Genomic DNA, 25,868 nt, shown 5'->3' with positions numbered 1-25,868 from the left:
ATAAAAATAAAACTTGATATTTGCACGTTTTGATCCAACTTTGTGCATTAAAGGTCCTCTGTCTGTTTTAACAAAAAAACAAAACAAAACAAAACAAGGTCTGCTAACTAATTGGAGTACATTTGAAATGTTTAAGTAATTTAATAGTTTTTGTCAATTTGTGATTTCTGGGTTTTACATTTTCAGTTGTAGTCAAATATAGTTTAAAAACAGAATTTAATTTTTTAAGACAAGTCATTTCATTGGTATATCAGTCTTTGTTATCAGGAGATGGAAACAACCCACAATGACATGTTCAAAAGTTCAATAATGCTTTCTCTGTCTGTTTTCTGTACATTAAAAAAAAAAAAAAAAAACTAATCTAATTCCTGTTGAAGTTTATCTACTTTTGATGAAAAATTATCATCACGTAACATATTAGATGTGATGTCTGAAAAACATTATTATTTTTTTTTCTTTCACAATTAGCAAACTCCTTGCCAAATTGAATTGCAATTACATTTAAAAAAAAAAAAAAAAAAAAACTTTAGAACAACTTTTATTTAGTTTTATTTTTTATTTACTTTTGAGGGCTACAACAGCCAACAGCAAGGTCGCGTGTATTTAACGTCATCAATCTCAGCTGACTGCTAACAGCTACTTGCAGTGCAGTTCAGTGTTTCCTTGTCATGCATTTCATTAACACTCGTAAAATATTAGTCTTTTTCATGTCTGCCTGAAGATAATATGCTATAATATCTGTGTTCTGCTGTCCGTAATACGGAAATTTCACTTCGTTGGGTAACTAACTAACATAGCATATTCAGTAACTACTATGTTCAGTTGTGGAAATGCGGTGGGAAAGTTTTTTGCGTTAACTTTGTTTATTAACATTAGCGACACTTTAGCCAGTTCGTATGTGATCACTGTTGATGTGGGAAGACCAGTGGCAGATCTTAAACACTTCTGGAGAAGCACAGGTTTCTGGTAGGTCCAATAATTCCACTAAATCTCAGTTACCGTTGCGTACCTATCCCAGGAAGAGACGACTGTCACACCAAAGTGCTTTCAGAAGATAGCGTAGCTTAAGGTTTTTTCCCCTAAATTCACACGGACACACCTGGGAGAACACCTTTGAAAGTCCTTTATGTACCATTAGCATGCTGTTCACACTCGGCATAGAAGTAATTTAGGAAACACATTTTGTATGCACACAGTTTAAACGTTTACGGCTCGTCCTCGAGTTATTCCCGCTGTTTTAACGCTAAAATGCACCATGCTGGGTGTACAGCGAGCAGGGTGAACCAGCTCTGAAATATGAGATTTTATTGTAATGACCTGCTACATGGACGTTCAGTTCTATTCCGATTATACCCGGGGAGCCTTTGTATTACTAGGAGGTACTAAATTATGTTCTGCCACCAGGGGTGCAAATCCGACTCCACCACTGGGGGGGTCAAGTCCTCAATTTCTCAAAAGAGGGGGTACACCAATATTAACCAATGTACAATATAAAATGCACATGCTGCAATAGTCGCACGCTATACACTACACGTCACCAGTCTGCGCCCTCTGTGGCCGCTGTGCCTACATAAGTAGCCTATTAATTATTTTGGCAGGCTCCAGGGCAGGGATACTCAAATACCTGAACCTGGAGGCCACTTTAGGAAAATGGCAAGGGGCCAATTGACAAAATGACAACATTAATGATACTTGACTTCTCTCTTTCATTTGTTTTATTTTCACAAAACGTATCAAAAGGTAGGCTAAGTGCAATGATAGTCTTTTATGGCTTGGCTTTTCATTTCTATTATGTCCACAACACAGTTTGTAATCAAATGAATTTGCCACATTTTTCCACAATATTGAATAATTCTGAAAGTGCAATTTGCACATTCAACATCAACAACTTTTTACATGAACAACAAATGTACATGAATAGCTTTCTGTCCATCTGTCTGCTGTCAGGTGGGTTAAAGTGGAGGGGACGTCTCTTAAAAGTGGGGGGGACACTGACCACTTGACCCCCCCGGGATTTGCGCCTATGTCTGCCACATATGCACCGTTGCCTACAAGTAAGGGAAATATATTTGCCGGATTTTTGAACGGAGTTTGGTTTGACGCTGTCCGAATACAAGAGGAAATGCAGTAGTATCGGGACTAAATGAATGCAATATCACATGACTTAGCTTTGATATTGGTTATGTGACCAGGCTGGTACATAAAATATACCCTACCAGTCTTCACTGTGGTGCATCTCAAAGTTAAATGTTAAGAGCAAGCCAAAAAAGAGATTCATTAAAGCTTCTCTCTGTGTCCAGCCCCCCTCTCCCACACACCCAGGCCCACCTGTATGACCTCAGCAGGGACCAGGAGCTGAACCTGGCCTATGTGGGCTCAGTCCCCCATGGAGGGATCCAGCAGGTCAGGATCCACTGGATGCTGGAGCTGGTCACAGCACAGTAAGTCCAAAGGCTGCTGCCATCCTTCCCCCAAAACACCAATCAGTAACAAGGTTATTATTGTGAACTAAAACTAAAAGCTGGCTGAAATAAAAGTAAAAAATAGACTTTAGGGGGAAAAAACCTAACTGAAACAACACTGTGTACTTAAAAAATGAATTAAAACAAGATTAAAGTATGCAGAAAATGTCTTTAGTTGAGACTGGGACATCGACATGACTGGGAGTCAGCTTCCTTCACAAAGTGCTGGCTTTGGATTGTGATGCCTATTCTGAATTTCATAAATCTTGCCCCAGACAAACACCTCTAATTTAATAAAGTTAAAAACTTCTCCAAGTACAATATACTTTCTTTTTTTTTGTTGTTTTGTTACAGAGATGTCAATGGAGGACCCCAGTACAACTTCACTAAACTGGATCAGCTGATAGAGCTTTTGTGGATTAATGGACTGCGACCAGGTATTCACCTCCATTTCACAGCAATAACAATCAACAGTTAAAATCATAAAGGGATGCAAGACTATTAAAAAGGATAAACACTACGGATGGAAAAAGTTTTACTATTTTTTGCTTGTTATTTATTTTGTTGATCTTGGGTTTAAAAATTATTATGGTGTCTGATGCATTTTAAATGGCTCTAAATGCTGAAATCATAATATGTTTTCTTTCCCTGTGCAATGCTTTGTCTCAGGTTTTGAACTTATGGGCAGTGTCTCTAACTACTTCACCGACTTTGAAGAGAAACAGCAAGTGGTGGAGTGGAGAAACATGGTCTATCTCATAGCCAAGAGGTACATTGGTGAGTTAGCTGGGATTTAGAAACACATAATAACCAGACCTGGCACACATAGTGCAATAAAGACAGCAATTATGACTGAATTTTCCTATGGGGCAAACCCCACCCATCTGGTCCCTCAAACAGGTCAAAACAAATGACAATTATTACGCACTGTCTGACTCAGGTCTACCAATGAAATGAATTCTGAAGAAAGAAACAATACCTATAGATTGAATCTCGTTCCCCATAGCTACTGCAGACAGGTGAGCACCTGTCCAGTGAGGCTTTTGTTTCGCAATACAGCGTGACGCTTTAAACAAGTAAATTACACTGGAAACGAGATTCAGCATGTGGCTTTTCATGATTACATTTCATTGTATCTGTGATGAGTTATTTTAGAGGTGCACAATCTCCTGTGGTTATTAAGATCTCTTCACAAAAAATATGGAGACTATATTTGATAAATCCATGTATGTAAGAAAAATGAAGATGAAAAACAAAGATAATTTCAAATAAGAAGTTATTAACAGAAAAGTTTATTGGTCTGGTGTGAAAACTCTATGACTGTGTGAGCTCACTTTCACTTGTATGGCAAACGCACCCATTAGGAGCCTCTGTAGACTAAAACAAACCTACAAAATGTAGTTGCACTTTGATATAACATGATGTCTGTCAGTTTTTGTCCTAAACCATGTTCATTAATTCTGCATTACAGACAAGTATGGTTTGGGAAGTGTTTCAAAGTGGAACTTTGAAACGTGGAACGAACCCAACAACCATGATTTTGACAACGTCACCGTATCAATTCAAGGTAAATCCAGAATGCAGCTTGGATGACTCTTGCATATCATTTCAGTTGTGCAAACATGGATTTCCTCCTATCTAAGGAATTGTTGCCACAAGTAGTGATGTTACCTTTCTGATTTTAAGTGCACATGCTCATTATGTATGCCATTGGTGAAAGGCTTTGTTTTATAGCACTGAGTGCATACATGCTTAGATAGTCAGTGTTGTCCTCCTCAAATATGACGGGTTTAATGTTGAGTTTAATTAATTAGACATGTTTCAGAGGCTTTTCCACCGTGACAAAAGTAAAATTTGGTGAGAAACAATCAATCTTTTAAATTATTCAGAGCATGGTCAGATTTAAATGGGGCAAAGGATCTGCTATTGGCAGCCTCACTCCAAAAATATCTGCATCAACCTTGAAAAACACACATAGGTTGAAGCCTAGTTCACACATGTTTCATATGGCTGGTCAGAGGGAATGTGGAAGCCCTAAACCTGGCAGTGTCAGGGCCATCACCATTCGTAAGGTTTCTCTCAGTGTAGTTTTACTTCTCTGTAGGGTTCCTGAACTACTATGACGCCTGTTCGGAGGGATTGCGGGCAGCGAGCAGTCTCCTGAGGTTTGGGGGTCCAGGCGACTCCTGTCACTCTCCCCCACACTCCCCTTACTGCTGGGCCATGCTGCAGCACTGCTACAACGGCACAAACTACTTCACTGGAGAGACAGGAGTCCGCCTCGACTACATTGCCCTGCACAAGAAGGTGGGATTCATCAGGTTCCTACGCAGGTCTGGAAATTTGGAAATGTGTGGAAAATGGAAATGTGGACAGGGTTCCTCTGCTTTTCCTGCTTTTCACGCTGCTTTATGGAGCTTTGCCAGTTCACTTGAAAAAATGTAATTCTTCTCAGAATTTCTTCTCAAAATTTAATTCCTCTTTAATGCCAAATGATGGTCTCAATACTGTTTTGGAAGAATTCTATGGGAAACATTGAATACGTAATATTTGTTGTAATTTTTGCCATGAAGATCAAACATAAAGACGCTGATGTTGAATATTGGTGAAGAAATATGGTTGTCCGGAAACTTAAAGACACTTATATCCACATCAATATCCTAGCCTTCAGAAACTCCTCAATCAGTTCAATCCCAAGTCTCATGTCTTGAAAAGTTGCATCAATAGAGAAACTAGTGTTATTTAATCCAGTGATTTATACATGGAATTTAATATGTTGGGATATTTGTTGTTGTGAAGATTGTGCTTCTGTATTGTTATATATACGCGTAGCTGTTGTAAGCAAATGTCATAGTCAACACCGACCAAAACCAAAAGAAGGTGTATGAAAATGTGTCTAATTGTTTTGTTTTGTTTTTTCATGCCACCACAATGGTACACAGTACACAGGGCATCATGTCTTACTGGTGGTTTTTTTCAGTGTCTGTCTGTGTAGACACATTTTTGTGACGATAATAACCTCAGAGCAATACATGATCCTGAGCCAAGCAACAGAAAAACATTTGTGGGCAGCATAGTAAAGGAAGAGTTCACCCAAAATACAAAAAACATATTTACCCCTAGTGCAGTCTATCCATCCAGGTAGTTTCTGTGTGATTTGATGAGGTTTCCAGTCTGTCTCCCTTGGGCTGGATGGGCATGATTTTGTGGAATTAAAACATTTAAAAATGTACATGTGAAAAACGCAACAGCTCTTTATAAACTGGTAAACTCTACTAGTAGCAGATTTTTCTATCTTGCTTGTGTTTTGCTGTCTTCCAGGGAGGAGGCTACTCCTTGCCCATTCTGCAGCAGGAGATCCAGACAGTGAGGGAGATCCAGGACCGTTTCCCCCACTTCCGTAGCCTCCCTGTTTACAACGATGAAGCCGATCCACTAGTGGGCTGGTCCAGGCCGCAGCCATGGAGGGCTGATGTGACCTACGCTGCCATGGTAGTTAAGGTAAGGAACAGAGATTGGCGAGGAATGGATAAGAAATGAAATGGCTCTTGGTGGTTCTTATTATGTAGCATCAAGGGTGTAGAAAACCACTCAAAGGTGTTATGTAAAGTCGGTATGTGCGCCAGAATATGCAAATGTTTGAGGTGAAAAGCTATTAGTGAGGTCGTTGGTTAGAAGTGAGACGAGCTGAATCCCTGATCTGAATCTCATCAGGTGATCAGCCAGCACCAAGATCTGCTGCTGGCCGACAGGAACAGCACCATCAACTACACCCTGCTGAGCAACGACAATGCCTTCCTCAGCTACCACCCGCACCCCTTCACCCAGCGCACCCTGACCGCCCGCTTCCAGGTCAACAACACCCATCCGCCACACGTCCAGCTGATCAGGAAGCCTGTCCTCACCGTCATGGGCCTGCTGGCTTTGCTAGGTGGGGATCTCTCAGCTCTAGCCCTGACACAGGACCCTCTGGTAACCTTGGGTTGTACTAGCTGTGCCTACTAAGGCTGTCATCTTTGATTTTGTTACAGTGAAGAATCAATCTTTGTCTTTAACCAGGTCTAAGGGTTTATTTGTTCATCAGAGATGTAGTGTGTGTCAGTACAATGAGCAGACCACTGAAGGATTATAGAAAAATATTTGGTTTTGGCAAGTTTGACATAATCTTTTCATTATAGACCTCTATGAACAACACAGGACCCCTTGGTAAAAACAACTGCCACAGTTTTTCAAGCTTTTTATACTTCAACATAGATGTAATATCTGTACACCTCAAGGGCAGCATGAGTGTCAGGTTCATAGGAGAAGCACAATTATATTAAAGTGAAAAAAAAAAAACACCTTGAGCAATGCATGTGATACTTTTCATTTATTTTGCTATGGAAGTGTAAATGATGACCTTGTTGTTGTTCTTGTGTTTTTTTTTTTCCCCATAAGGAGAGACCCAGGTCCTGGCTGAGGTTTTGGACTCGGCGCAGAACAACAGCAGCAGCGGCACTGTGGGAGTTCTTGCCAGCAGCCACAAGCCTGTGATACCAGGCAGCTCAGACAGCTGGCAGGCTGCAGTGTTGGTCTACAACAGTGATGACAACAGCACCTCCACCACCGAGGACGACATCACTGTCTCACTGAAAGGACTGGCCGGACAGAAGGGTGGGTTTGAAGAAGTGGTGTTGGATCAGTGCTGCTCTTGGGACGATGTTTTCGGTTAAATTAGGTTAAAAGAGAATTCAACTTAAATGGATTTTTAGTTTCTGCAGAATTTGACAGTTTTGACTATGAATGCTACTGTAGCTATTACTACTACTACTATTATTATTATTATTATTATTATTATTATTATTATATGACCACTACTACTACAGCTGTAGTAGAACTACTATAACACAAAGAAACTTCAACTCAAGCAATGCAGTTTGAATGCAGCTTATGCTTGGATTTTCCTAGATCTGGTGGGAGTATTATTTTTTAGACTTCATTAATAAAAACAAACTTGGAAACTGTAATAGGAATACCTCTGCAGTGTGATGAATTCAAAGTTAATTTGGGTGGCATTCCTCCTTTCATTTTATTTAATCAGTGGTGCTACCGCTCTTTGTTCCTGCTTTGAGGAAACACTGTGTTTCAGTCTCGTATGTTGTGTTTGTCCACCTAGGGCTTGTATATGTCACATATTACCTGGACAACAATGTAACTAACCCATACCAACTGTGGCAGGACATGGGCAGCCCTGACTACCCATCAGCAGAACAGTTCAGACGGCTCAGGAGTGTGGAGGTACTTTATTAACCAACACTGAAATTAGAAATCAGATTGAGGCACTAACTGGTAAATGGCAACCCCCTCTGTATTTCATATGTAGTTAGCTAATGATGCATTTAGGTGACTCACTATTCACAGGAACCACACGTGTAGGTGGAGGTTTCTCTTCAATTTGTCACTTGCGATGGAGAAAATTTCCCACTGATGTCCATATGTGATGCCAGAATTATATTCAGGAAAACAGGACAAATCAGTTCTCACTCAGGTTGGGTGGGACGCTGTATCATTAGTAAGGCAGCGGTGATGTGGATCCATGTCAGTCATCACAACCCTAGTAAAATAACTGATATGACAGAAACTGCACATTTTGTTCACTGCTATGATGTTAATGTTGAATTTATGAATAAGGCATTTATGATGTTGAGCATGACCGGTGATGGATGATCTGCTTTGTTAGGACCCGCAGGTTGGGGGGCCCTGGCCAGTTCCTACAGGGGACACTTTGGTCCTGAAGCCCAAGCTCTCTGTGCCCTCTGTCCTCCTTGTCCATGTTTGTTCCCAGCCCAAGGAAGTGCCAGATCAGGTCAGTACCACCAAACTTGGCCTTAGAATTATAATATAGGAATAATTAATTATATAGGAAAAGTAGTTCAAGAAGTGCTAGCTCTACTATCCTCTAGCTCAATATTACTGGTATGAGCTAGTGGATACAGTGTGAGACCCAAATATCAGAATTCATGTAACAATGATGTTGGTTGATGTTTAAAAACCTACACGTGCATCCTTTAATAGATTTATTATTTTTCAGTAAATTTTTCAGTAAATATAATTATTATAATTGCTTATAATTGCTTCTCATCAATATTGATCTGTGATCAGGTTAATGGATTACGCTTCATCAGGATCACCAAAGGCCAAGTCCTGATTGTCTGGTCAGATCACTGTGTCGATTCCAAGTAGGTACTCGATACTCTTCCTTTTATTAGTGTTTTCAGCGCTGCAAGTGATTCTGAAGGAATTGAAATGGATACAGATGTTGATTTATTCACTGAGAAAATGCCTCTCACGCAGAAAGTCATAAGCTAGTTGATATACAATAGATAGGTAGATAAACAAGATAGAACAAAGCAGAGCTAGATGTGCAAATAAGAGCCAGTGATGAATTTGAATGGATCACTTTGTATTTTTAGATGCATCAAGACATTTGAGGTCGAGTTCTCCAAGGATCAGACGGAGTTCCAGAGAATAAATACCAAAGACACTATTTTTACTTCATACGTCTACTCACCAGGTAAGGAATTCCAGATAGTAGTAAAAATCACCACAGGAATCAATGAAGGAGTGAAGAATTTTTTACACGAGTATTGCAATATCCAACTGAGAATTCTTGCTTCACTACTGGCCAATCAACTATGATTCATCTGTCTCTTTTAACACATCAATGAATTGATTTATTGGTTAATGAAAACTGTCTTACAGTACCATGAGTTCATACATTACATACAAAAGACAGGTTTCAGAAATACTATGATGGTGGTCAGGGGCAAAAAACATACAAAGCAGGAGATGGAGCCACCAGAATATATGCAAATAAAAGAAGGATTTATTTGGGTACTACACAGATGTAAATTCGCCAAAAATGTATACCTGAAGAATCCTTTCAGGTATACATTTGTTTTTATTGTTTAGTAATAAATTAAATCCTTCTTGAGGCAGCCCAGTAGCTCACGTGGTACAGCGTGTTCCATGTATCAAGTCCTGAGTTCAAATCCAGCCCAGGCTCTTTGCTGCAGGATGCCCCCTCTCTCTCCCTTGCTTTTCATACTGTCACTATCAAATAAACCAGAAATGCCAAAATGTAATGTATTCATTATTGGCCCTTTGAGCGTAAACTGAGCCCCAGACTCCAGCAGCATTGATGCCTTACTCTGTCCTTGAAGCTGCATGAGTGCAGTCTCAGACAAATGTGAAATGCTTGGTAATCATGTGTTTTCTGTTATATTCTACAGTGAAGCAGGAAGTTAGCGGTACATACAGAGTTCGAGCTTTGGACTACTGGGGAAGGCCTGGGTCGTATTCGCTGGCTGAGAAGTATTCAGAGGACCACTAGCTCAACAAGGCCTGGGTCGAGTGTTTTAACACAGCAGCACTGTGTATGTTGTTTCTGTGTTCTTCTGTACAGTGTAAATGCAAGTTTTGTAGGGATGCACCAATTCTAATCATAATCCGATCACATTTTATACCCACATTTGATATTTATGCTCTCAATCCATGTGACAATAAATGAATACAGGCTGATTACTAATTGAAAGAGAATGCTGCTGCTTTTAATTTCCATAACTTGGTCATTTCATTTCATTCCTTCCTGAGCACATCATCTCTTTATTGTTGTCAGTCCTTGTGTTCAACTGTTAATAAACACTAGCAGCTCACATACACTCATTTCTAATGTTGTGTAATGAGATTAATGCTATTTCAGACATGAACCATGTTTTGGTAAAAAAAAATATGATTTGTCTCCATGTGGTTTGGCCACCACTGACACTGAAGTTTGAGTAGACCTTTGTCACAGCAGCCTTTTTAACATGAAATAACTGATAAACACAGCTGTTACTAATGACATTAATTACGGCCAGGGTCCTGTATTGTAAGGCTCTGTTTCAGTGAAATGGAACAAAACCTTTATTAATTCCGTTAGTAACATCTGTGTTTACCTGCTATTTCATGACAAAATAGCTACTGTGGAAAAGGTAATTCAAACTTAACTGTCACTGTTGGCTGTGTGCTTTTACTGTTACATAATTGGTCATCAGAATCAGAAGTAATCAGATATCTGATTGGTGCATCCCTAATCTTTTGTAATCTGTTTTTGAAATAATTGTTTGTATTTTACAGTTGTGTAATACTTAAATGCCTTCCTTTTTGAAATATGATTTTGTATTCTGTTGCTTTTGCACAATAGACGAGTGAATGTTTAGTCACTTACCAGCTTCAAGTGAGGATTCTTACCTATATGGTCGTGTTTGGTGGTCTGTGTCAGTGTAATGCATCCACCAGGTTTGGTCTATAACAGTGAAAGCTGTAATGGACTAAACTTGGTCGATGTGTTACTCGCATAGAGCAGTAAATACGACTATATGGGTAAGAATCTGAACTATCACTTTAGGTGTTTTTACAAAGACAAGGACAACTCCGAGATTCTTTATAAAATTTATTGTCACCAATACAGACAGTGCAGGTGTTACCCATCAATGTGACAACCATGTGAGATAAACTCTGCCACCACGTTTAGGTGACCACTTGTGGTTTTCATTGTATTCACTTCACGATTCAATTTTCATATCATACAATGTATTCACCAGAGGAGCTCTGAATTGGATTTACTTGAGGTTTGTTTTTCTTTCACATTAAGACATAGCAAATTGTAATTTTTTTTAATGTGCCTAATAATTGTTTATTTGCGTCTTTGAGATGATATCCATTTTCATCTTGGGGAGGTTATCGGTCCACTGTGATGCACGGTAGGACAACAAACTCCAACCTGGTACGGGTTTAGCAAGCTCCTGTGGAGAAGAGAAAAAGAAAAGGAATGAGGGTCAGATCACTTTAAATGAAAGAGCATTTTAAATGTTTACACTTGAATATTGGGGCTAAAAAAAATCACTCTTGCTGGATTCTGTCGAGTGATTATTTAGTAGTATTTCCCATTCAGAAAAAACATCTTACATAGAAAAAGAAGAGGACATTCATATTCAAATTGAAATTGGAAGCATATATTGGCTTTTTCAAGTATCATCAAAAACTGTGGCCTGAATTATTTTCCTGTGCTGCTAAACACAAAGTTATGAATACATAGCAGTGATGATCCAAAAGATTGCATGTTATTTCTACCATGAGAGCACTGTGTTTTCGACCCTTTCACTCCTTAGTGTACTTGTAGTGTTGGAAATGTATCTGTGTATTCATCAGAATGTTAAAGTCGAGGTACGTACCGGACTGCAGGACGGGCTGGAACTGGCCGGCCATGCAGATTTCCTCCTGTTTCTGGCGCACGACCCTCTGGATGGCAGGGGGGAGGCCGCGGGGGTTGCGGGAGAAGATCAGGGCATAGCCATCATCGCAGCTTCCATCGTCCTTCAGGGTGCGGCAGGCGTAGGTGATGGCATAGTTGTCATAGTCTGTGTCAATGACCCAGTAGTTGTCACCTGGAGGAGGGAAGGGAGGGAGAAATTAGTCCTGTGTCTTTTTGTTTGGTGTGTGCATGTGTGTGTGTGTATGTGTGTGTAAGTGAAGAGGCTTACCGCCGCTGGACAGGTAGCTGGCCAGTCCCTGGTAGTTCATGAACATCTTGCCGGGGGTGCCGGGGTCAGGCACGGAGTACTGGGCAGCCATGTCAGCACACACAACCCAGAATCTGGAGGGTCAAGTGGACAAAAAAAGTTCATTTACAAAATGGATCAGATGTGCAAGCATTTTTCACAATTATTTTTCACAAATCTTGTTACTCAGTTGCTTTCTAAATGCCCAAATCAGTCTTAGTAAAAATACTCCTGTATTTTTCACTTAGACACATAGAATCAAGTAAGAATCACACACTGAAACAAGCACTTACCCAAACAGAGTGACTCTGCCCCTTGAGGAGGCCACCATGGCACCGTCATCCCCAACAGTGTATTCAGCAGAGATGTTGTCCTGCAGGAACAGACCCTCAGGATCCTTCTTCTGCAGAGCGTACCACTTTCCTGCATACTGCAAACCAGAGAAAAACACTAGTTATACTTGCATTTTCATAAAAATTTTAGTAAATACATCTGTTTATCGTAGTGGTGACTTTATCCGTTTCTTTGTTCGGCATCAAATGACTGTAAAGATTAATGCATTTATGAGTATTATAGCTAAAACTTGGTACTCACTCTCTTGGGGTCGAAGTCCTGTTTGACTGTGAAGCTGTCCACCACACACGAGGCCAGGCTCTGCTCCACGCAGGCCAGGAAAACCAACACCATGGCAAACATTTGGAAGTCCATTCTGGGCAAGAACCAAAATCAAACACATTAATTTACCACAGTCGGTTTGCAAATTCTTAGCAGTGCTGACTTACCTACTATCAAACTTAAAACAAATCCTCAAAACTGATGTGGTACTTACTAAAACTTGCTCTTATAAAATGTCATCAAATCATTAAATGATGCACTTAGCAGCACAGTTTAGATCGTCTGAACACCGTTAAGCAAAAGGCTGATCTTTCTCCAGTTCTAGTATGTAAAAAGTTAACCAGTTCTCCATGGAGCAGCAAAACCCGACCCACCTGAGGCGTAGAATGAAGCTGCAAGCTGCAAAGAAATTCAATCCAGTGCTGTTCAAGTGTCTCAACTGTGGTGGGATGGCAGAACAGGAGCCTTATATACCCAAAGCACAGACAAGCTCTCTGATTATTTTCACTTCTTGGACCTAAATGCAGGGTTTAAATCTACCACTAATCCTGTTAACAAAATCCCCACCTTAAGCTGTTGTACCTTTGCATAGAGCAGTGTATAGGCTTTATGTAATTATTAGCAGAGCTACATAATGGTATAATGGGCCCCATAATGACAGGTGTTCAGGAGAAGGCCTGACCTGAGCCTTAAGCCGGCCATCCACCATGAAACCTTCACATGATACAACAGGACTATTTTAGGCACCTGGATTACGTGGGAACTTTCTCCTTTTAGTTTTACGGTAAAGTTGCCAGACTTGTTGACTCTTTCTTGTTGTTGCAACAACACAGCATATCTGTACAGAAAGTAATGTGATTTATGTAACATCACACTAGAATCCAATAACAGTGGACATACGAGTGTAAGAGCAACTTTAGACAAGAAATATGTTTCATAACCGCTGAAGATTTTATATCATTTATGATCTGTCTGTACTCTGATTTCAAATACAGCATTTTCATTTTGGGGACAAGCACCAAAAAAATTAATAAATAAATAAAATTATGAAACGTTTAATGATTGCTTATAGATGTTAAAGAACTTAATCAATATACAGGGTGTCCACAAAGTCTCTTTACAATTTAAAAAATCTATGACAAAAGCAACTGATGAGATATGTTTATCAAATTGGTTCTATGTACTCAGTGGTTATCAAATTTTTTAATCACATTGCATATGTGTATTTCAGCAAAAGATCACTGATGCCATTGCCACCATTGATGAGGCTCTGCTACAGCGAACATGGCAAGAAATCAAGTACCGTCTTGATGTGCTTCGTGCAACTAATGGTGCCCATACAGAGGTGTATTAAATGAGGCAAAAAAAAAAAAACCTTCAATATCTACTCCTCATTTTGTAATAATTTCCACAGATTTGTCTATTCATTCGCTTTTGTAATAAATTTGTTAAATTGTAGAGACTTTATGAACACCCTGTAGTTATATCTTAGAAGTCTAATTCAAGAATAAAGGATGGTAATTTTGAATATTTGGCCATTTACTACATTGTACATAACAGCAAACCATTTTGCAAATCATGCAGCCATAGGCTACTGAAGATTTCACAACATACGATCAAAATCCCTTGCTTTTCAAATTTGAATGACTGGTTGAAATGGAGTGAATGGAACCCGATGGCTGGATGAAAGGCAAATAATATTGGAGTTGTAAAATGCGACTGCTTGCTTTTGGAAAACAGCAGAAAGGTGAAGAATATACATTTTGTGGACACTGTACAAAAAAATTTTTAAAAATCACTGATATGGTCCTGTAACATTAACTCTGCACGTGTATCATCCACAAATAGAGTACTCCAGACCTAATATGCTCAAAGGAAAATCTCCTCGAGTAGTGAGCTTTTAATGTGTTGTTATGCCAGCAGAGGCTCAGCTGTGCTGGACTGCTGCCAGTTAGTCAGGTGGTTAAGTAACCTACCGTTATCTGGTCTCTAAATGTTGCCCGGGCTTGGACCTGTAATCCCATACAAAACGTTCTTGTACAGGAGACAGAAGAGGAAGACTGACACCAGTTATGTGCCCGTGTGTACTTCAGTCCAAAAAAGTAATCCACTGGTTTACTGATTAACTGCTTCTAATTGCAGTTGGGGATGTCATTCACTCAGTTACCTAAATCTGCCATCAGAATAAGCTTTCCCATCATTGAATAATTAAAACGATTGCTTGTAGATGTTAAAGCGCTAATCTGGCTCACATAGCAGTATACAGATAATGCTATTACTTGCTGTTCATTTATTACAAAGTGGCACACAGATAATGTTATTTGCAGTATATTTGTATGTTTTTGTATTTTCCCAGTAAAGTAAAAAGTAAAAATATTTATTTCATCTGTAGTTTAAACATCATTATCCTCTGCAAACATGATTGTTTTTCATGACCTGTAAAATATTTGTATCTAAGCACTCACAATCAGTGTTTTTACTCCAGTGGCCAGTTTATGAGAATTGAGTATTATTATATAATTTTTCTCTGTGTTTTATTAATGTGACCGGTGTTTATGATCACTTTAATCCCGTTACATGTAAACACTGCTCACTGCCCCTGGTTAGGCCACCTTGCAAGGTGCTAAGGAGATATTCTCCCACAGTGCAGCAGGTGTGAGCTAAGTAAAGACAAGTTGCATGCTAATGTGCCTGTAGCTGTATTTTTAGGTTGTGCTGGCATTGTTGTTGGTCTATATATAACCTCAGGATATTAGCTTGGCCTCTGTACCGAGTGACCCTAGGCTGTTCAGTGATGTAAAAACAAATATCCTGACACAAAAGAAGCATCGTGTGCTCTAATGCGGGAAGTAAAGGTTTAAAAGGAACTTGTTGTGGACATACACCAGCCAAGTCAGCTCAGTGATTTCAAGATACAGGAGGTCCTGCTTGTGTTTTTCTTACAGAGGAAAAGGGTAAAGATAGGTGCACACCCTCTTCACACTCACAAATGTATATATATTTTTTCCTCAATCAGATATGTAGTCTTTTAGTTGGTGATCAATATGATGAATACTCTGATTCTTAATTCTGTAGGAGGAAACAATTCTGCACACCAGGAGGCGGCAGTAGTTTTTCAGTCAAGTAACCCAGGGTCCTTGGGATCATGGAGAGGTAAAGAAACACGGCAGCAATAACCCACAAGTTTCATGCCACCCTGAATCTGTTCAAATGCTTTTGTTATGACTTGATGTCTGAAGAGAAGTTGAAATTGCCTCCTGTTGTCAGATTGCAGGCTGGTTACTTGTGGAAAGTTTGTTTACCACAATTAGCTCTCTGTTTGGCACATTAACAAAATCTGGTTTGTGTGTCTCTTCTTGGGCCCTGATTCCCTTAGGCTGAACTGCCAATCAGAGAGCTCTCTCTCTCACCGATGGCCTCTGCTCCTTCAACATGTTCAATCAGTCGGCTGGCTGCTGATGGGGGCACAAGCTACATCTGAGCCATGGCCACATACAGCAAGTATGGTCCAACGGAGGCTGATGTGTCAGGGGGTTTTAGTATTCTTAACAATTCTAGTTAAAACCAAGGGGGGCCGGAAATGAAGGACAACTGAAAAAAAAAAAAAATTTGAACTTCAGTGTGACAATTGTCCAGTGAAGAACACAGACTAATTTAACTGCAAAGGACAGGCAGTGTCCCTTGAATATTCCATTCCTCTCCTGTGTGCCAGCGATGAAAATGAATTTCCTTGGAGATTAACTAAACCACCTTCCACCGAAGACCAGGTACCCTGCTTTTCATCATTAGAGGTCAGGCTTCACAGGGTTTAGATACTCTTTATATTAAATACTCTGACCACTCATATGTAAGAAAGCAAAAGACAAACTTCAGTGACCACGTAGTTCTGTATTTGACAATACTTTAAGTACAAACGAATGTAATAACTTAAGGGTGTAGCTGCATTTGCAATATCACAACGCAAAATTCAAAGAAGCCATTTTATCATATCATGTGACTAACTTCCAGGTATCTGGAGTCCAGACAGTATGTGGGTATCTGAGGTACAGCAAGAGGAATAGATCCACAAAACAGGAGTGGTGGGCAGATTTTGACTCCAGAGCTGGACCTTATTGCTCCAAAGTAAAGAAGGGCTGAAAACTGCACAGGGGCGTGCAGATCCTCATACAACAGACCACCTCATCAGCAGGGCTCTATTTCAGGATGGTATCTTCACTTGCTGTCGAGACAGAAAAAAAATTGAAATCAGAGATACAGACTTTAAGTCTCAAAGTATAATGTACCTGCCACTAAGAACTGATTTTCTCATTCCACTCAGTTTAATCTCATTACACTAGTGACAGTGATACCAGCTATGCAGCATACAGAACGTGAGACTTATTGGTTTGTGTAAAGATTGGATGATGAGGCTACCTTCTGCTAGCTGCTTGGCAATGCGCTCCTTCTCCTCCCGGACCTTTTTCTCCTCCTCCTCAATCCTTCTCTCCTCAGCAGCGATAGGTTTCAGATGATCTGATGGGGTTGCAAATGAAAGATTTGATTTCATTCATTCAACATTCATTACAGCGAGAAAAAAAAAATCATTGCTCGTTCATTACTTCCAAATGGCAGTGGGTTACATTCTCTAAAATCCACACATTTTTAAAGCTGCATTAAGCAGGACTTTTATGTAAAAATTCAACTGTCTTATCAGCATGAATCACAAAGTGGGGCTGAAAATGAACATCCCATCCATTCTCCCTGAGTGAAAACTGATGCCATAGATTTTGCTGTGTTTGGTAAAATTTAATTTTAGTATTGGGTATGTAGCCTGTTGAGTAGTGACAAATCAAAGCTTGAGAACAACAAATGACTGACCTTGTACACCACCTCCACAAGGCATTAAGAACACAGCCTGCAGGAGGTTTCTAACATTTTACATGACCTCTGGTTAATGAAGTCCAACTATTCAAACAGTTACACCCATTCACACCTGGAAGCAATCACACCTTTCCCACCCAAATTTTCTGGTCAGGAATCTGATTTAGACCAATTGAGTAACTATGAAGCTGTTGCTGCCCACCATTACACACTGTCATTTTGTTACCCCCCCCCTCCAAAAAAAAAAAAAAAAAAAGAAAGTCGCTTGTTCATTTTTACAAACAACAGCACATGTGCCTATCTATGGAAACAAATCCGCTGCTGTTACTGAGTTGGCCTCCGTGCAGAAGCTTGAGGGAGAGAACAGTGTGTACTCTGACACATGCCGCCAATAACTCACCATATCTCTTTTTGCCATATATGATGCCAGCGATCAAAGCTGAGTACCTTGCTGTCTGCAATGGAGAAAACAAAGTATTTGTTACAGAAGGCCATGCAATAAACTGTTAGTTTAATGTCGCATTAACCATCAGTAAAGGCATGCATCTGAAAATATAATTTAAAGATTAGCTGTACTGTTAGGAGGCTATCTTTACTTCGGCATACAAAGTATCCGCCCAGCAGCACTTATTTTTATTTAGGTAATATATCAACTTTAGTAACTTTTCCAGGATATCCCCAATGTTCCTCCACCACAATAACAGCATGTTGGGCGGCAGCGGCCAGTATTAACATACTATAAAAATGTTGCTAAATATATGCCGAACTGAAAAGCGAGTCCTTATGAGCCGCAAAGAGTTTAAAATAATGTTGACAGGAGCGTATGGCAAATGTCAACTGAGTTTAGCACATTTTCTCCATTCAACGTTGTTAGCTACGATTTGGACGGTATTGCTCAGTCAGTGCAGCTTCTATGTTTACACAAGTCATGCCCCCGTCTATCCAACAGACACTTGTCGTTTTAGCTCCGTACCAACATTTAGGTAAGTGATATTTCTTCCTAAAATGAATGCAAAAGTTATTCAGTTGGCCTTGGTGCAAACAGCACACTGCTCATTTCCACTTATCTAGCTAGCTTGTCAGCTAACGTTAGCAGGTTAGCATTGCTCGGTAGCTCGCAAATGGAAATAAAAAACACACGAGTAAACTTTAACTGTAAGACACAAGTAACCGTATGAATCTTCTAGGAAATGCGTTCATCTACACAAACCTTGATCAAGGGCGACACAGCCACCGGAGGAGCCATTGTTTTACAGCAAGCGGCTAGCAGAGGTCACTTTACCACCGTGGAGGAGTGTGGGACATGTGTGACGTCTTCTTGATGTTATGGATGAGTGCCCCCTACAGGCCAACACGAGCTACTGCTGTCCTCTGGGTTGTATGGCCACATTAGACTACAACGCAGACCACTGGTACGTTCATTTTTTCCATGATTACGTCTAACTAAAAAACAAACAAAAAAGCAGCTATATAAATTGTATAAATTAATCACTATAATCATACCTTAGGACGTCCAAACTTATAACATATGTAAGCGTAGTCCGTAGTTTCCAAGAGGAGGGCACACCACTTTGTTATGATATGGTTAAAGATGATGAATGGTAATTAATTCTCCAAAAATGTAACTTATACATGCCTCATGAATTCAGCACCACATTTTTACCCAATCATAACCCTAATTAAAGTGAATTTTCTCATTTTTGCGGATATATAATATCAAAACATTGGATCTGAGAGACATGTAAAATGTTGCATCGAGGCCATTGGCTATCAGAGCTAAAGCTATGAACCTGAGGGGGTTTTATCCTTCCTGACAAGCATCCTTTATTGTTAGTACACAAAGACACGGCTTAGTCTTCCTTTATTTGGTTTCATCCCAGTAAACTGCATACCCACCTCAGGCTGCCTCCGATTCTAACTGGGTTATTCTCCCCAAAGTTGTATACACCAACCCCGGGATCACCAAATCCAGAAACAGCTTTGCCCAAGTGTTTTGTACACACAGCTTCTCAGCTCAAATCCCCTTATCAGTGTATAAAATTCTTGTTCATCGGCTAACAAACTCCAACAAGCTTCAAACAAGCTTGAGAGTGTGACCAGGATGAAATTATAGCTTTTATGTCTTGAAGGTGTTTCCCACAGGATAACTCTTATGCTTGATTATCTCTTCATGGCATATTGCAGTTCTCCATTAGAGACATGTGGGTGTAAACAGAGCAGCACAGCACTTTGTTGCACTCCCCGTTGAACAGATTGCTTCCTGCATGACCTCAGAGCCTCCAGCAGAGGGCAGTAGAGATCTGTGCAGATGAATTTGCCTCCTCTGGGTTGCCAGTATCCTGGACTTGGATATGTGCTCATTCAATAATGACAATCTTTTCATAAGCAGAGTAGAATTTATTGAAAACAGGAAGGTATCAAACCGTAATGAGTTGTTACCTTATGCATGCAGACTGTTAAATTAAGCATACAAACACTTAAAAAGCAGCACCAGTATTGAGAGTTTTAATACCCTTTGCAAACCGCTAGAGGTTCCCATTGTGTATACTCTAGAGGTTTAGAAATCACAGCTGCAACTAATGTTCTGTGCTGAGATACACAGGCATTAGGGGCTAAAATGTCTCTGAGCAGCGTGACTTCCAAAGTCTAACAGGCCTAACTCAGATCCCCCAAAACAAAAACCCAAACAGGCATACAGGGCATAGCACGTAGCAGAAGACTGTATTATAGTTTAGCAAGAAGTTGCAAAACCAAAGTTACAAATAACAGCATGCATCAACCAGCAGGGCACTGGCAATATTAATTATTTTTTATTGTGAAAATAAATGCAGATGGATTATACACTCACTAGTCCAAACTTGCATGTAGTATGGGTAAGACATAATGTAATATAAAACTTTATTCCATCTTTATTAAAATAAATGAATAAAAAAAACATACATTTCAAATAGAAAACAAAGAATGTTCCACTGTCAATAAAATTTTTAAGAAACTGGAAAACATGAGACAGAACACTGGCTTGCTCCTTTGCTCTATTTGTCAAGAGCCAGGCTTACTGTAATCTGTGGATACTGATTTAATTTTTTCTTGTATTTCTCACTGAGAATTAGTAGAAAATCTGGAGTCTTTCTTTTCAATGCTTCTGACCAATTATTGGCTTAAAAATATAGCTTTGTGTAGGCTTACACAAACATTTTAGTCCCAAGATCAAGCAGGTCAGTCAGGCATAGTATTTCTAATTGTAATTGTCTATTTCTGGAGACTGTCCATTTCCAAAGCATAGGTTAAATTTGTGTGCAGTCCTCTTGCCAAATCTCACTTTCCCCCGTTTTTTCATGTTGGCTGTGTATTCGTTGGACTTGAGTTTAGAGTAATAGTCTGAGAATTTGTTGAAGAGGATGGATATGGGCAGGCCGTTGAGGATGATTCCAAAAGAGATGCAGACGAAAGCGAAGATACGCCCCAGCATGGTCTCCGGGTAGACGTCCCCATAGCCCACAGTGGAGATGCTGACCTGCAGGGGGATGAGGACAGCAGTGTTGGTCACACAGGACATGGATCACATGGAAGCTGTGGGTCTTCTATCTTATGAGCACATCTTACAAATCGGGCTTATAGGCTAGTTGTTTATTTGATGGTCACATTTTACATACACGCACTGAGAATTCTGCTCTTAATGCACATAACTCAGAACAACCTCAGCTTATGAGAAACCCAGTTAAAATGCCTGGTTGATGCTGTGTTTGCATCATGTTAGATTTGCCAATTAGGAAAATCGGCCACTTTGGTGCCACCAGTTGCAGAAGTGTATCAACACAGACAGGAAACATAGCAGTAAATCCCCTAATGTCAGCAGTCAAAACTAGTCAAAAACCAGTTATATTCACACTAATACATTCATCTCTAATTATGAAAGTCTGCTGTAGTTGGTTTATCGTTGATTTTAAATCCATAAGTACAAATAATTGCTGATGTGGGTAGTCCAGTGGTGTGAACACAGCATTATTGCTCTGGCATGGAAAGATCATCTTTCTCCTTTTACTTTCACTTTCAGTTCTTCTGTGCAAGCTCAGACGCACACAGCAAAATGGGTACATTTTGACATCAACAAAAAAGCAGGAGATGAGTCAGCTTTTCCAATGTGGATCATAATTTCTTTCCTTTGTATTACATTATTAGATTATTATAGGCTACAACCGCTCGATCAAAGACATAGGGGGAATATTGTGTTAACTGGTTTGTTCATGGTTACAATGAGACTCGGTCAGAGGATATCAAGGGTTCATATAAACGGCTTAACAGCTTAATGCTGTTGTGTGTGTGTGGCCAAGGTTACTCAGTCATGTTAAAAAAAAAAAAAAAAAAAACAGCCAAAGGCCAATAAATATGCTTAAACAATCATATTTTTTTGCTATAAGCTGGCAAAAATATGAAACCAGCAGTGAAAGGAAATGACATAGCAGATTACTTCTAATACGCTGAAAGAAAAAATGGTCCCAGTACTAATCACTGTCACCTTGAGGCTCCTGACAAGTGATCTGATGTTACTTTTCTGAGATGACATAAAAATGTAAAATGTAATGTAACCAAGAAATTATGTGGGAGTGCTGGAGACAGTGTGCACTGTTCACCTTTTTCATATTTTTGGGGTTTCTCATGGATTATGAGCACAAGCATATTGTTCTGAACTTATGATGTTTACATGTGTTGACCCACAGCCAGCTTACTTCACTAACCAGGCTGAGAACAGAATTCTCCATGCTTGTAAACATGGCATCATCCACTTGCAGTGTTATGGATATGATGCAGTTTGATATAGTTGTTGCTGTTGTCGTGGGTTTTGAGTTGCAGTGTTTCACGGTCGAATAGCCTTTTCAAAGAATGGTGAATGTCTGAGCCAGTATTCAACTTCAAAAATATCAAATGTCTGCTATAGATGCTGTACTATAGATATACTGTAGATACTATAGATTTAACACCAACCACTCTTTTTTATTTTTTCCTGCTTCAGAACCTTTTGAACTCCTCTGACATAAATCTGTCTTTTCCTTTCATTTGCCTCATGTGACCAATGTCCAAAAAATGACTAACATTGGCAGTGTAAGTACAGCTCTTCCTGTTGAACTACACATACACATATACATGCACACAAGTGTACATGTGACTCAGCCAAAAGCGGCGCATGTGTTTCTGTGCCAGGTATTCTTGTAAGTGTAATCTAATAGCATTATAGAATTGAGACACCATTCAGGGGCTGTGCAAGTAATTAAGTAATTAAATCAGCAGGGCACCTAACAGAAATAGCTCACTTAGGTTTCTCACTTGCTGACTAATTGATTTAACAGTCAATTATACTTGACAAGTTGTTAAGTACAGTTGATGGGTGAACAAGGGAAATACTGAACAGATGAATGAGGACTGGTACTTACACCTATTTTTAAGACTGCTTTTGGTATTTCACCTGTTATTGGGTTTATTTGTCTACTCTTGTTCTATATCTTCTGCCTGGTCTTCCATGCAGTTGGGTTTTACATGGGTGTACCAACACATTGGAAATCAGCTAGCAGCTAGCATAACATGTTGAAATAGTTCACGACTCAATGTTTTAGTAGAAAACAAATATCATATAGATATACACAATGCAGCTGTCAAACATGGTACATGGGACTATTAAAAATGAACAAACCAATCATATTACAAATGTGTAAGTTACTTACAGCTGCCCACCACCATGCGTGGGGAATGCTGGTGAAGTTGGTATGCGGCATATCGTGCTCCACAGTGAAAACCATGGCAGAGAAGGTGAAGATTCCCATGGCGATAAAGAGGAAGAGGCAGCCCACCTGCTGGTAACACTGACGCAGGGTGAAGCCAAACGCCCGCAGACCTGTGGAGTGTCGTGCCAGCTTCAAGATACGAAAGATTCGCATCAGTCTCATGATCCGCAGCACTTGCCCCAGCTTTCCCACCTGTCCCACTGCCTGCATGTCAGCTTCATGTTTAACGTAGTTTTCCTCATTATCAAAGAACTCCAGGATCAGCTGTAGGTACTGAGGCAGGATGGCGATCAGGTCCACAGTGTTGAGCACACTCCTGCTAAAGGCTTTGAGGTCGGGTGTGGATATCAGACGTAGCAGATACTCCATGGTGAAGAAGGCGATGCACATAGACTCCACATGTTCGCAGTAGGTCTTCCCGCTGAGCTGACCTGCAGCGGTTCTATACTGCATCTCTTCCACTGTGTTGAGAGTCATGGCCACCAGAGAGATCAGGACAAACAGGCTGGAGGCTACCGCCATCAGCTTGGCCAGGACAGAGGAAAAGGGCTTCTCCATCAGGTTCCAGATGGCTCGGCGTTTCTGTCCCAAGAACATGTCTTGAAAGAGCTCCTCATTCTCCTCGATCTCCACCTCGGCCTCCAGCTCCCTTTGGATCTTCAGCTGGTCGTTCAGTTCATCCTGCCTCTCCTCAAAGGAGATTCGGCAGCAGCGATGGGTATTCCTGATCCTCACCCCCCAGTAGTTGATCTCCTCCAGGAAGTTGCGGGGGCATAACTCATCCTTGATCCACAGCACACCCGTCCTGTAGAAGTTGAAGATGCTGTGGAAGACATCTGGGTCCCTGTCAAAAAAGTACTCGTTGTTGGTCACAGTGTAGTCGTCACACAGGTCGAGCTTCATGTTGTGGTCTGTGTAGGTGGCAAGACGCCCTATCCTGGTCTTGGGGTACTTGGCAGCCATCCTGTACGCTATCTGGTAGGACTTGCCCCCTACATTGATGTTGATCATGTAGTTTTTCTTGGGGAATGGCATGTGCTTGGTGGGGCTGAATGGCAGGTTGTCATCCTCTTCATCCTCATACTCGGCATAGATGTCGTAGATGTCCTTGCTCAGCTCTTGCATTGAGTTCCATGTTTTCACGCAGCTTTCCTTAGCAAATGGAAGGATGTCTTCTGAGGGTCTTCGATCAATGTCCGAAGCAGTGACTTTGTAGTTGGGAAAAAGGCTCTGTCTCCTGTTCCACAGGTTGAGCGCCTTCCTGGTGCTCGCCATGTCGACACCCCTGGCTATACCGTAGACAGGACGCTCAAACCCGCCAGCATTACTGCCGTCTAATGCCCCTTTGCTTAAGCATGGAGGACATGAGCAGGATGCCTCATGGCCCCATTAATGTTGCTGACTGAGAGGATCTGCTTGCTTACAGGACATCTAAATACCATTATCCCCTGCTGAGCTCCCTGGTTGGCGTGACGTTGCCAATGGGGCATATCTCACCGAACGCCCCTCATGACTTGACCCCTCTCCAACTGCAAAATAGTGAATGATTTGGACTTACAGTGTTTAGAGAATATGGTTAATGTTTTTGGGTAATTTACAACAACAATCAGTATTGTTTTCTTCCGATCAATCTATAAATACATAGGCACCGTGTCTTTGGTCATTAATCTATATACAATCCCTACAGATTACTCAAAGGCAGTCATACTTGAAGGCAATGATTGGAAAATACCACTGCATATTTTATACTGAAAATATAAATGTTGGCTGAGAAAAACCATAACGCCCTGTGATCATTTTGTTAAAATATTTCAGAAGACTGGATAGATTGTATTTCAGTGAAACTTAATTTTGAAAAATTTACTGTGAAGTGTTTAGATTATTTTATTTTATTTTATTTTATTTTAGTTTGTGCTGCTCTAAGACCCCCATACTCAAGGAGAACAAAGAGGAGGAGGATACATAAAAGAGGATAAAGGCTTTAAGTATTAGCCTACTTCCTGATTGGGGGTGGGAGGGTGGCAGAGTCTTGCAGACACAAAGGGAGTGAAGCCCACAGATATTAGTTCAGAGGCTGTAATGTGTACACATAGAGCGAGTGACACCTTGCCTTTGCTAACAAGTGATTAATCAGTAATAGTTTTTATTTTTTTATTTTTTATTTTTGCACAATAAAAGCAAAACATCAGAACAAGAATGAAATAACAATAGATTGTGCAGGTGAGATACAGAAAACCCCTAGGGGCTTATAAGAGAATCCCACCTCAAAATTTGATTACATAAAAAAAAAAAAGAAAAAAATGTCAACAAACCAACAAAAAAGAGCAACAGTGGTAATTCCATTCCAAAAAAAGTCATTTGCCAAACATAACTTTGCTTGGGATTGAATCCTCTTATCTGTTATCAGATTATTGTCCTGCTGAGTAATAGGCCAGCCTGAGAAGTGGTGGCATTCTGCAAAGCCATTGGCTAATGGCATTATTAGCCATACATTAACCTTTATTCACCCTTTCTTGTGCCAGCCATAGTTGATTGGTTAAAACAATTAAGGATTTAACTTGTTAAATCAGTGA

At 40.2% G+C, this 25,868-nt stretch overlaps 3 protein-coding genes across 3 annotated transcripts; 1 reads left to right on the top strand and 2 right to left on the bottom strand.

The window, feature by feature from the left end:
* The first annotated feature begins 632 nt into the window (after positions 1 to 632).
* idua (alpha-L-iduronidase) lies at positions 633 to 11,166 on the top strand. Its single transcript, XM_030060934.1, has 14 exons — positions 633 to 966; positions 2,301 to 2,441; positions 2,817 to 2,899; positions 3,132 to 3,239; positions 3,934 to 4,029; positions 4,567 to 4,769; positions 5,784 to 5,963; positions 6,177 to 6,393; positions 6,900 to 7,115; positions 7,618 to 7,739; positions 8,182 to 8,307; positions 8,604 to 8,680; positions 8,915 to 9,015; positions 9,734 to 11,166. Exons 1-14 carry the CDS (start codon positions 815 to 817, stop codon positions 9,832 to 9,834), a joined length of 1,923 nt encoding a protein of 640 aa, XP_029916794.1. The 5' UTR covers positions 633 to 814; the 3' UTR covers positions 9,835 to 11,166.
* LOC115365782 (purpurin-like) lies at positions 11,114 to 13,169 on the bottom strand. Its single transcript, XM_030060937.1, has 6 exons — positions 13,033 to 13,169; positions 12,638 to 12,752; positions 12,337 to 12,473; positions 12,026 to 12,138; positions 11,717 to 11,929; positions 11,114 to 11,287 (listed from the first exon to the last, which is right to left on the bottom strand). Exons 2-6 carry the CDS (start codon positions 12,749 to 12,751, stop codon positions 11,277 to 11,279), a joined length of 588 nt encoding a protein of 195 aa, XP_029916797.1. The 5' UTR covers position 12,752; positions 13,033 to 13,169; the 3' UTR covers positions 11,114 to 11,276.
* A 6,725-nt stretch (positions 13,170 to 19,894) lies between these two features.
* On the bottom strand, positions 19,895 to 24,696 carry LOC115365781 (potassium voltage-gated channel subfamily V member 2-like). The gene is made up of 2 exons (XM_030060935.1): positions 23,236 to 24,696; positions 19,895 to 21,032 (listed from the first exon to the last, which is right to left on the bottom strand). The coding sequence occupies exons 1-2, from the start codon at positions 24,568 to 24,570 to the stop codon at positions 20,754 to 20,756; spliced, it is 1,614 nt and encodes a 537-aa protein (XP_029916795.1). The 5' UTR covers positions 24,571 to 24,696; the 3' UTR covers positions 19,895 to 20,753.
* Positions 24,697 to 25,868: the final 1,172 nt, after the last annotated feature.

The sequence above is a fragment of the Myripristis murdjan genome, chromosome 9, assembly GCF_902150065.1.
Source record: "Myripristis murdjan chromosome 9, fMyrMur1.1, whole genome shotgun sequence".
Taxonomy (NCBI): domain Eukaryota; kingdom Metazoa; phylum Chordata; class Actinopteri; order Holocentriformes; family Holocentridae; genus Myripristis; species Myripristis murdjan.
The sequence above is the reverse complement of the archived record's forward strand: the minus strand, read 5'-3'. Positions and strand labels throughout refer to the sequence as shown.

What these genes read in the sequence shown, in the direction of transcription:
- LOC115365782 (XM_030060937.1), bottom strand. Translation starts at nt 12,751, where the DNA reads ATGGACTTCCAAATGTTTGCCATGGTGTTGGTTTTCCTGGCCTGCGTG. An exon ending in GGCAGAGTCACTCTGTTTGG is followed by an intron (nt 12,139 to 12,336) that starts GTAAGTGCTTGT and finishes TTGACCCTCCAG; the next exon opens with ATTCTGGGTTGTGTGTGCTG. An exon ending in CAGCTACCTGTCCAGCGGCG is followed by an intron (nt 11,930 to 12,025) that starts GTAAGCCTCTTC and finishes TCCCTCCTCCAG; the next exon opens with GTGACAACTACTGGGTCATT.
- idua (XM_030060934.1), top strand. Translation starts at nt 815, where the DNA reads ATGTTCAGTTGTGGAAATGCGGTGGGAAAGTTTTTTGCGTTAACTTTG. An exon ending in ACGCTGCCATGGTAGTTAAG is followed by an intron (nt 5,964 to 6,176) that starts GTAAGGAACAGA and finishes GAATCTCATCAG; the next exon opens with GTGATCAGCCAGCACCAAGA. An exon ending in AGGACTGGCCGGACAGAAGG is followed by an intron (nt 7,116 to 7,617) that starts GTGGGTTTGAAG and finishes TTGTCCACCTAG; the next exon opens with GGCTTGTATATGTCACATAT.
- LOC115365781 (XM_030060935.1), bottom strand. Translation starts at nt 24,570, where the DNA reads ATGGCGAGCACCAGGAAGGCGCTCAACCTGTGGAACAGGAGACAGAGC. An exon ending in ACGCATGGTGGTGGGCAGCT is followed by an intron (nt 21,033 to 23,235) that starts GTAAGTAACTTA and finishes ATCCCCCTGCAG; the next exon opens with GTCAGCATCTCCACTGTGGG.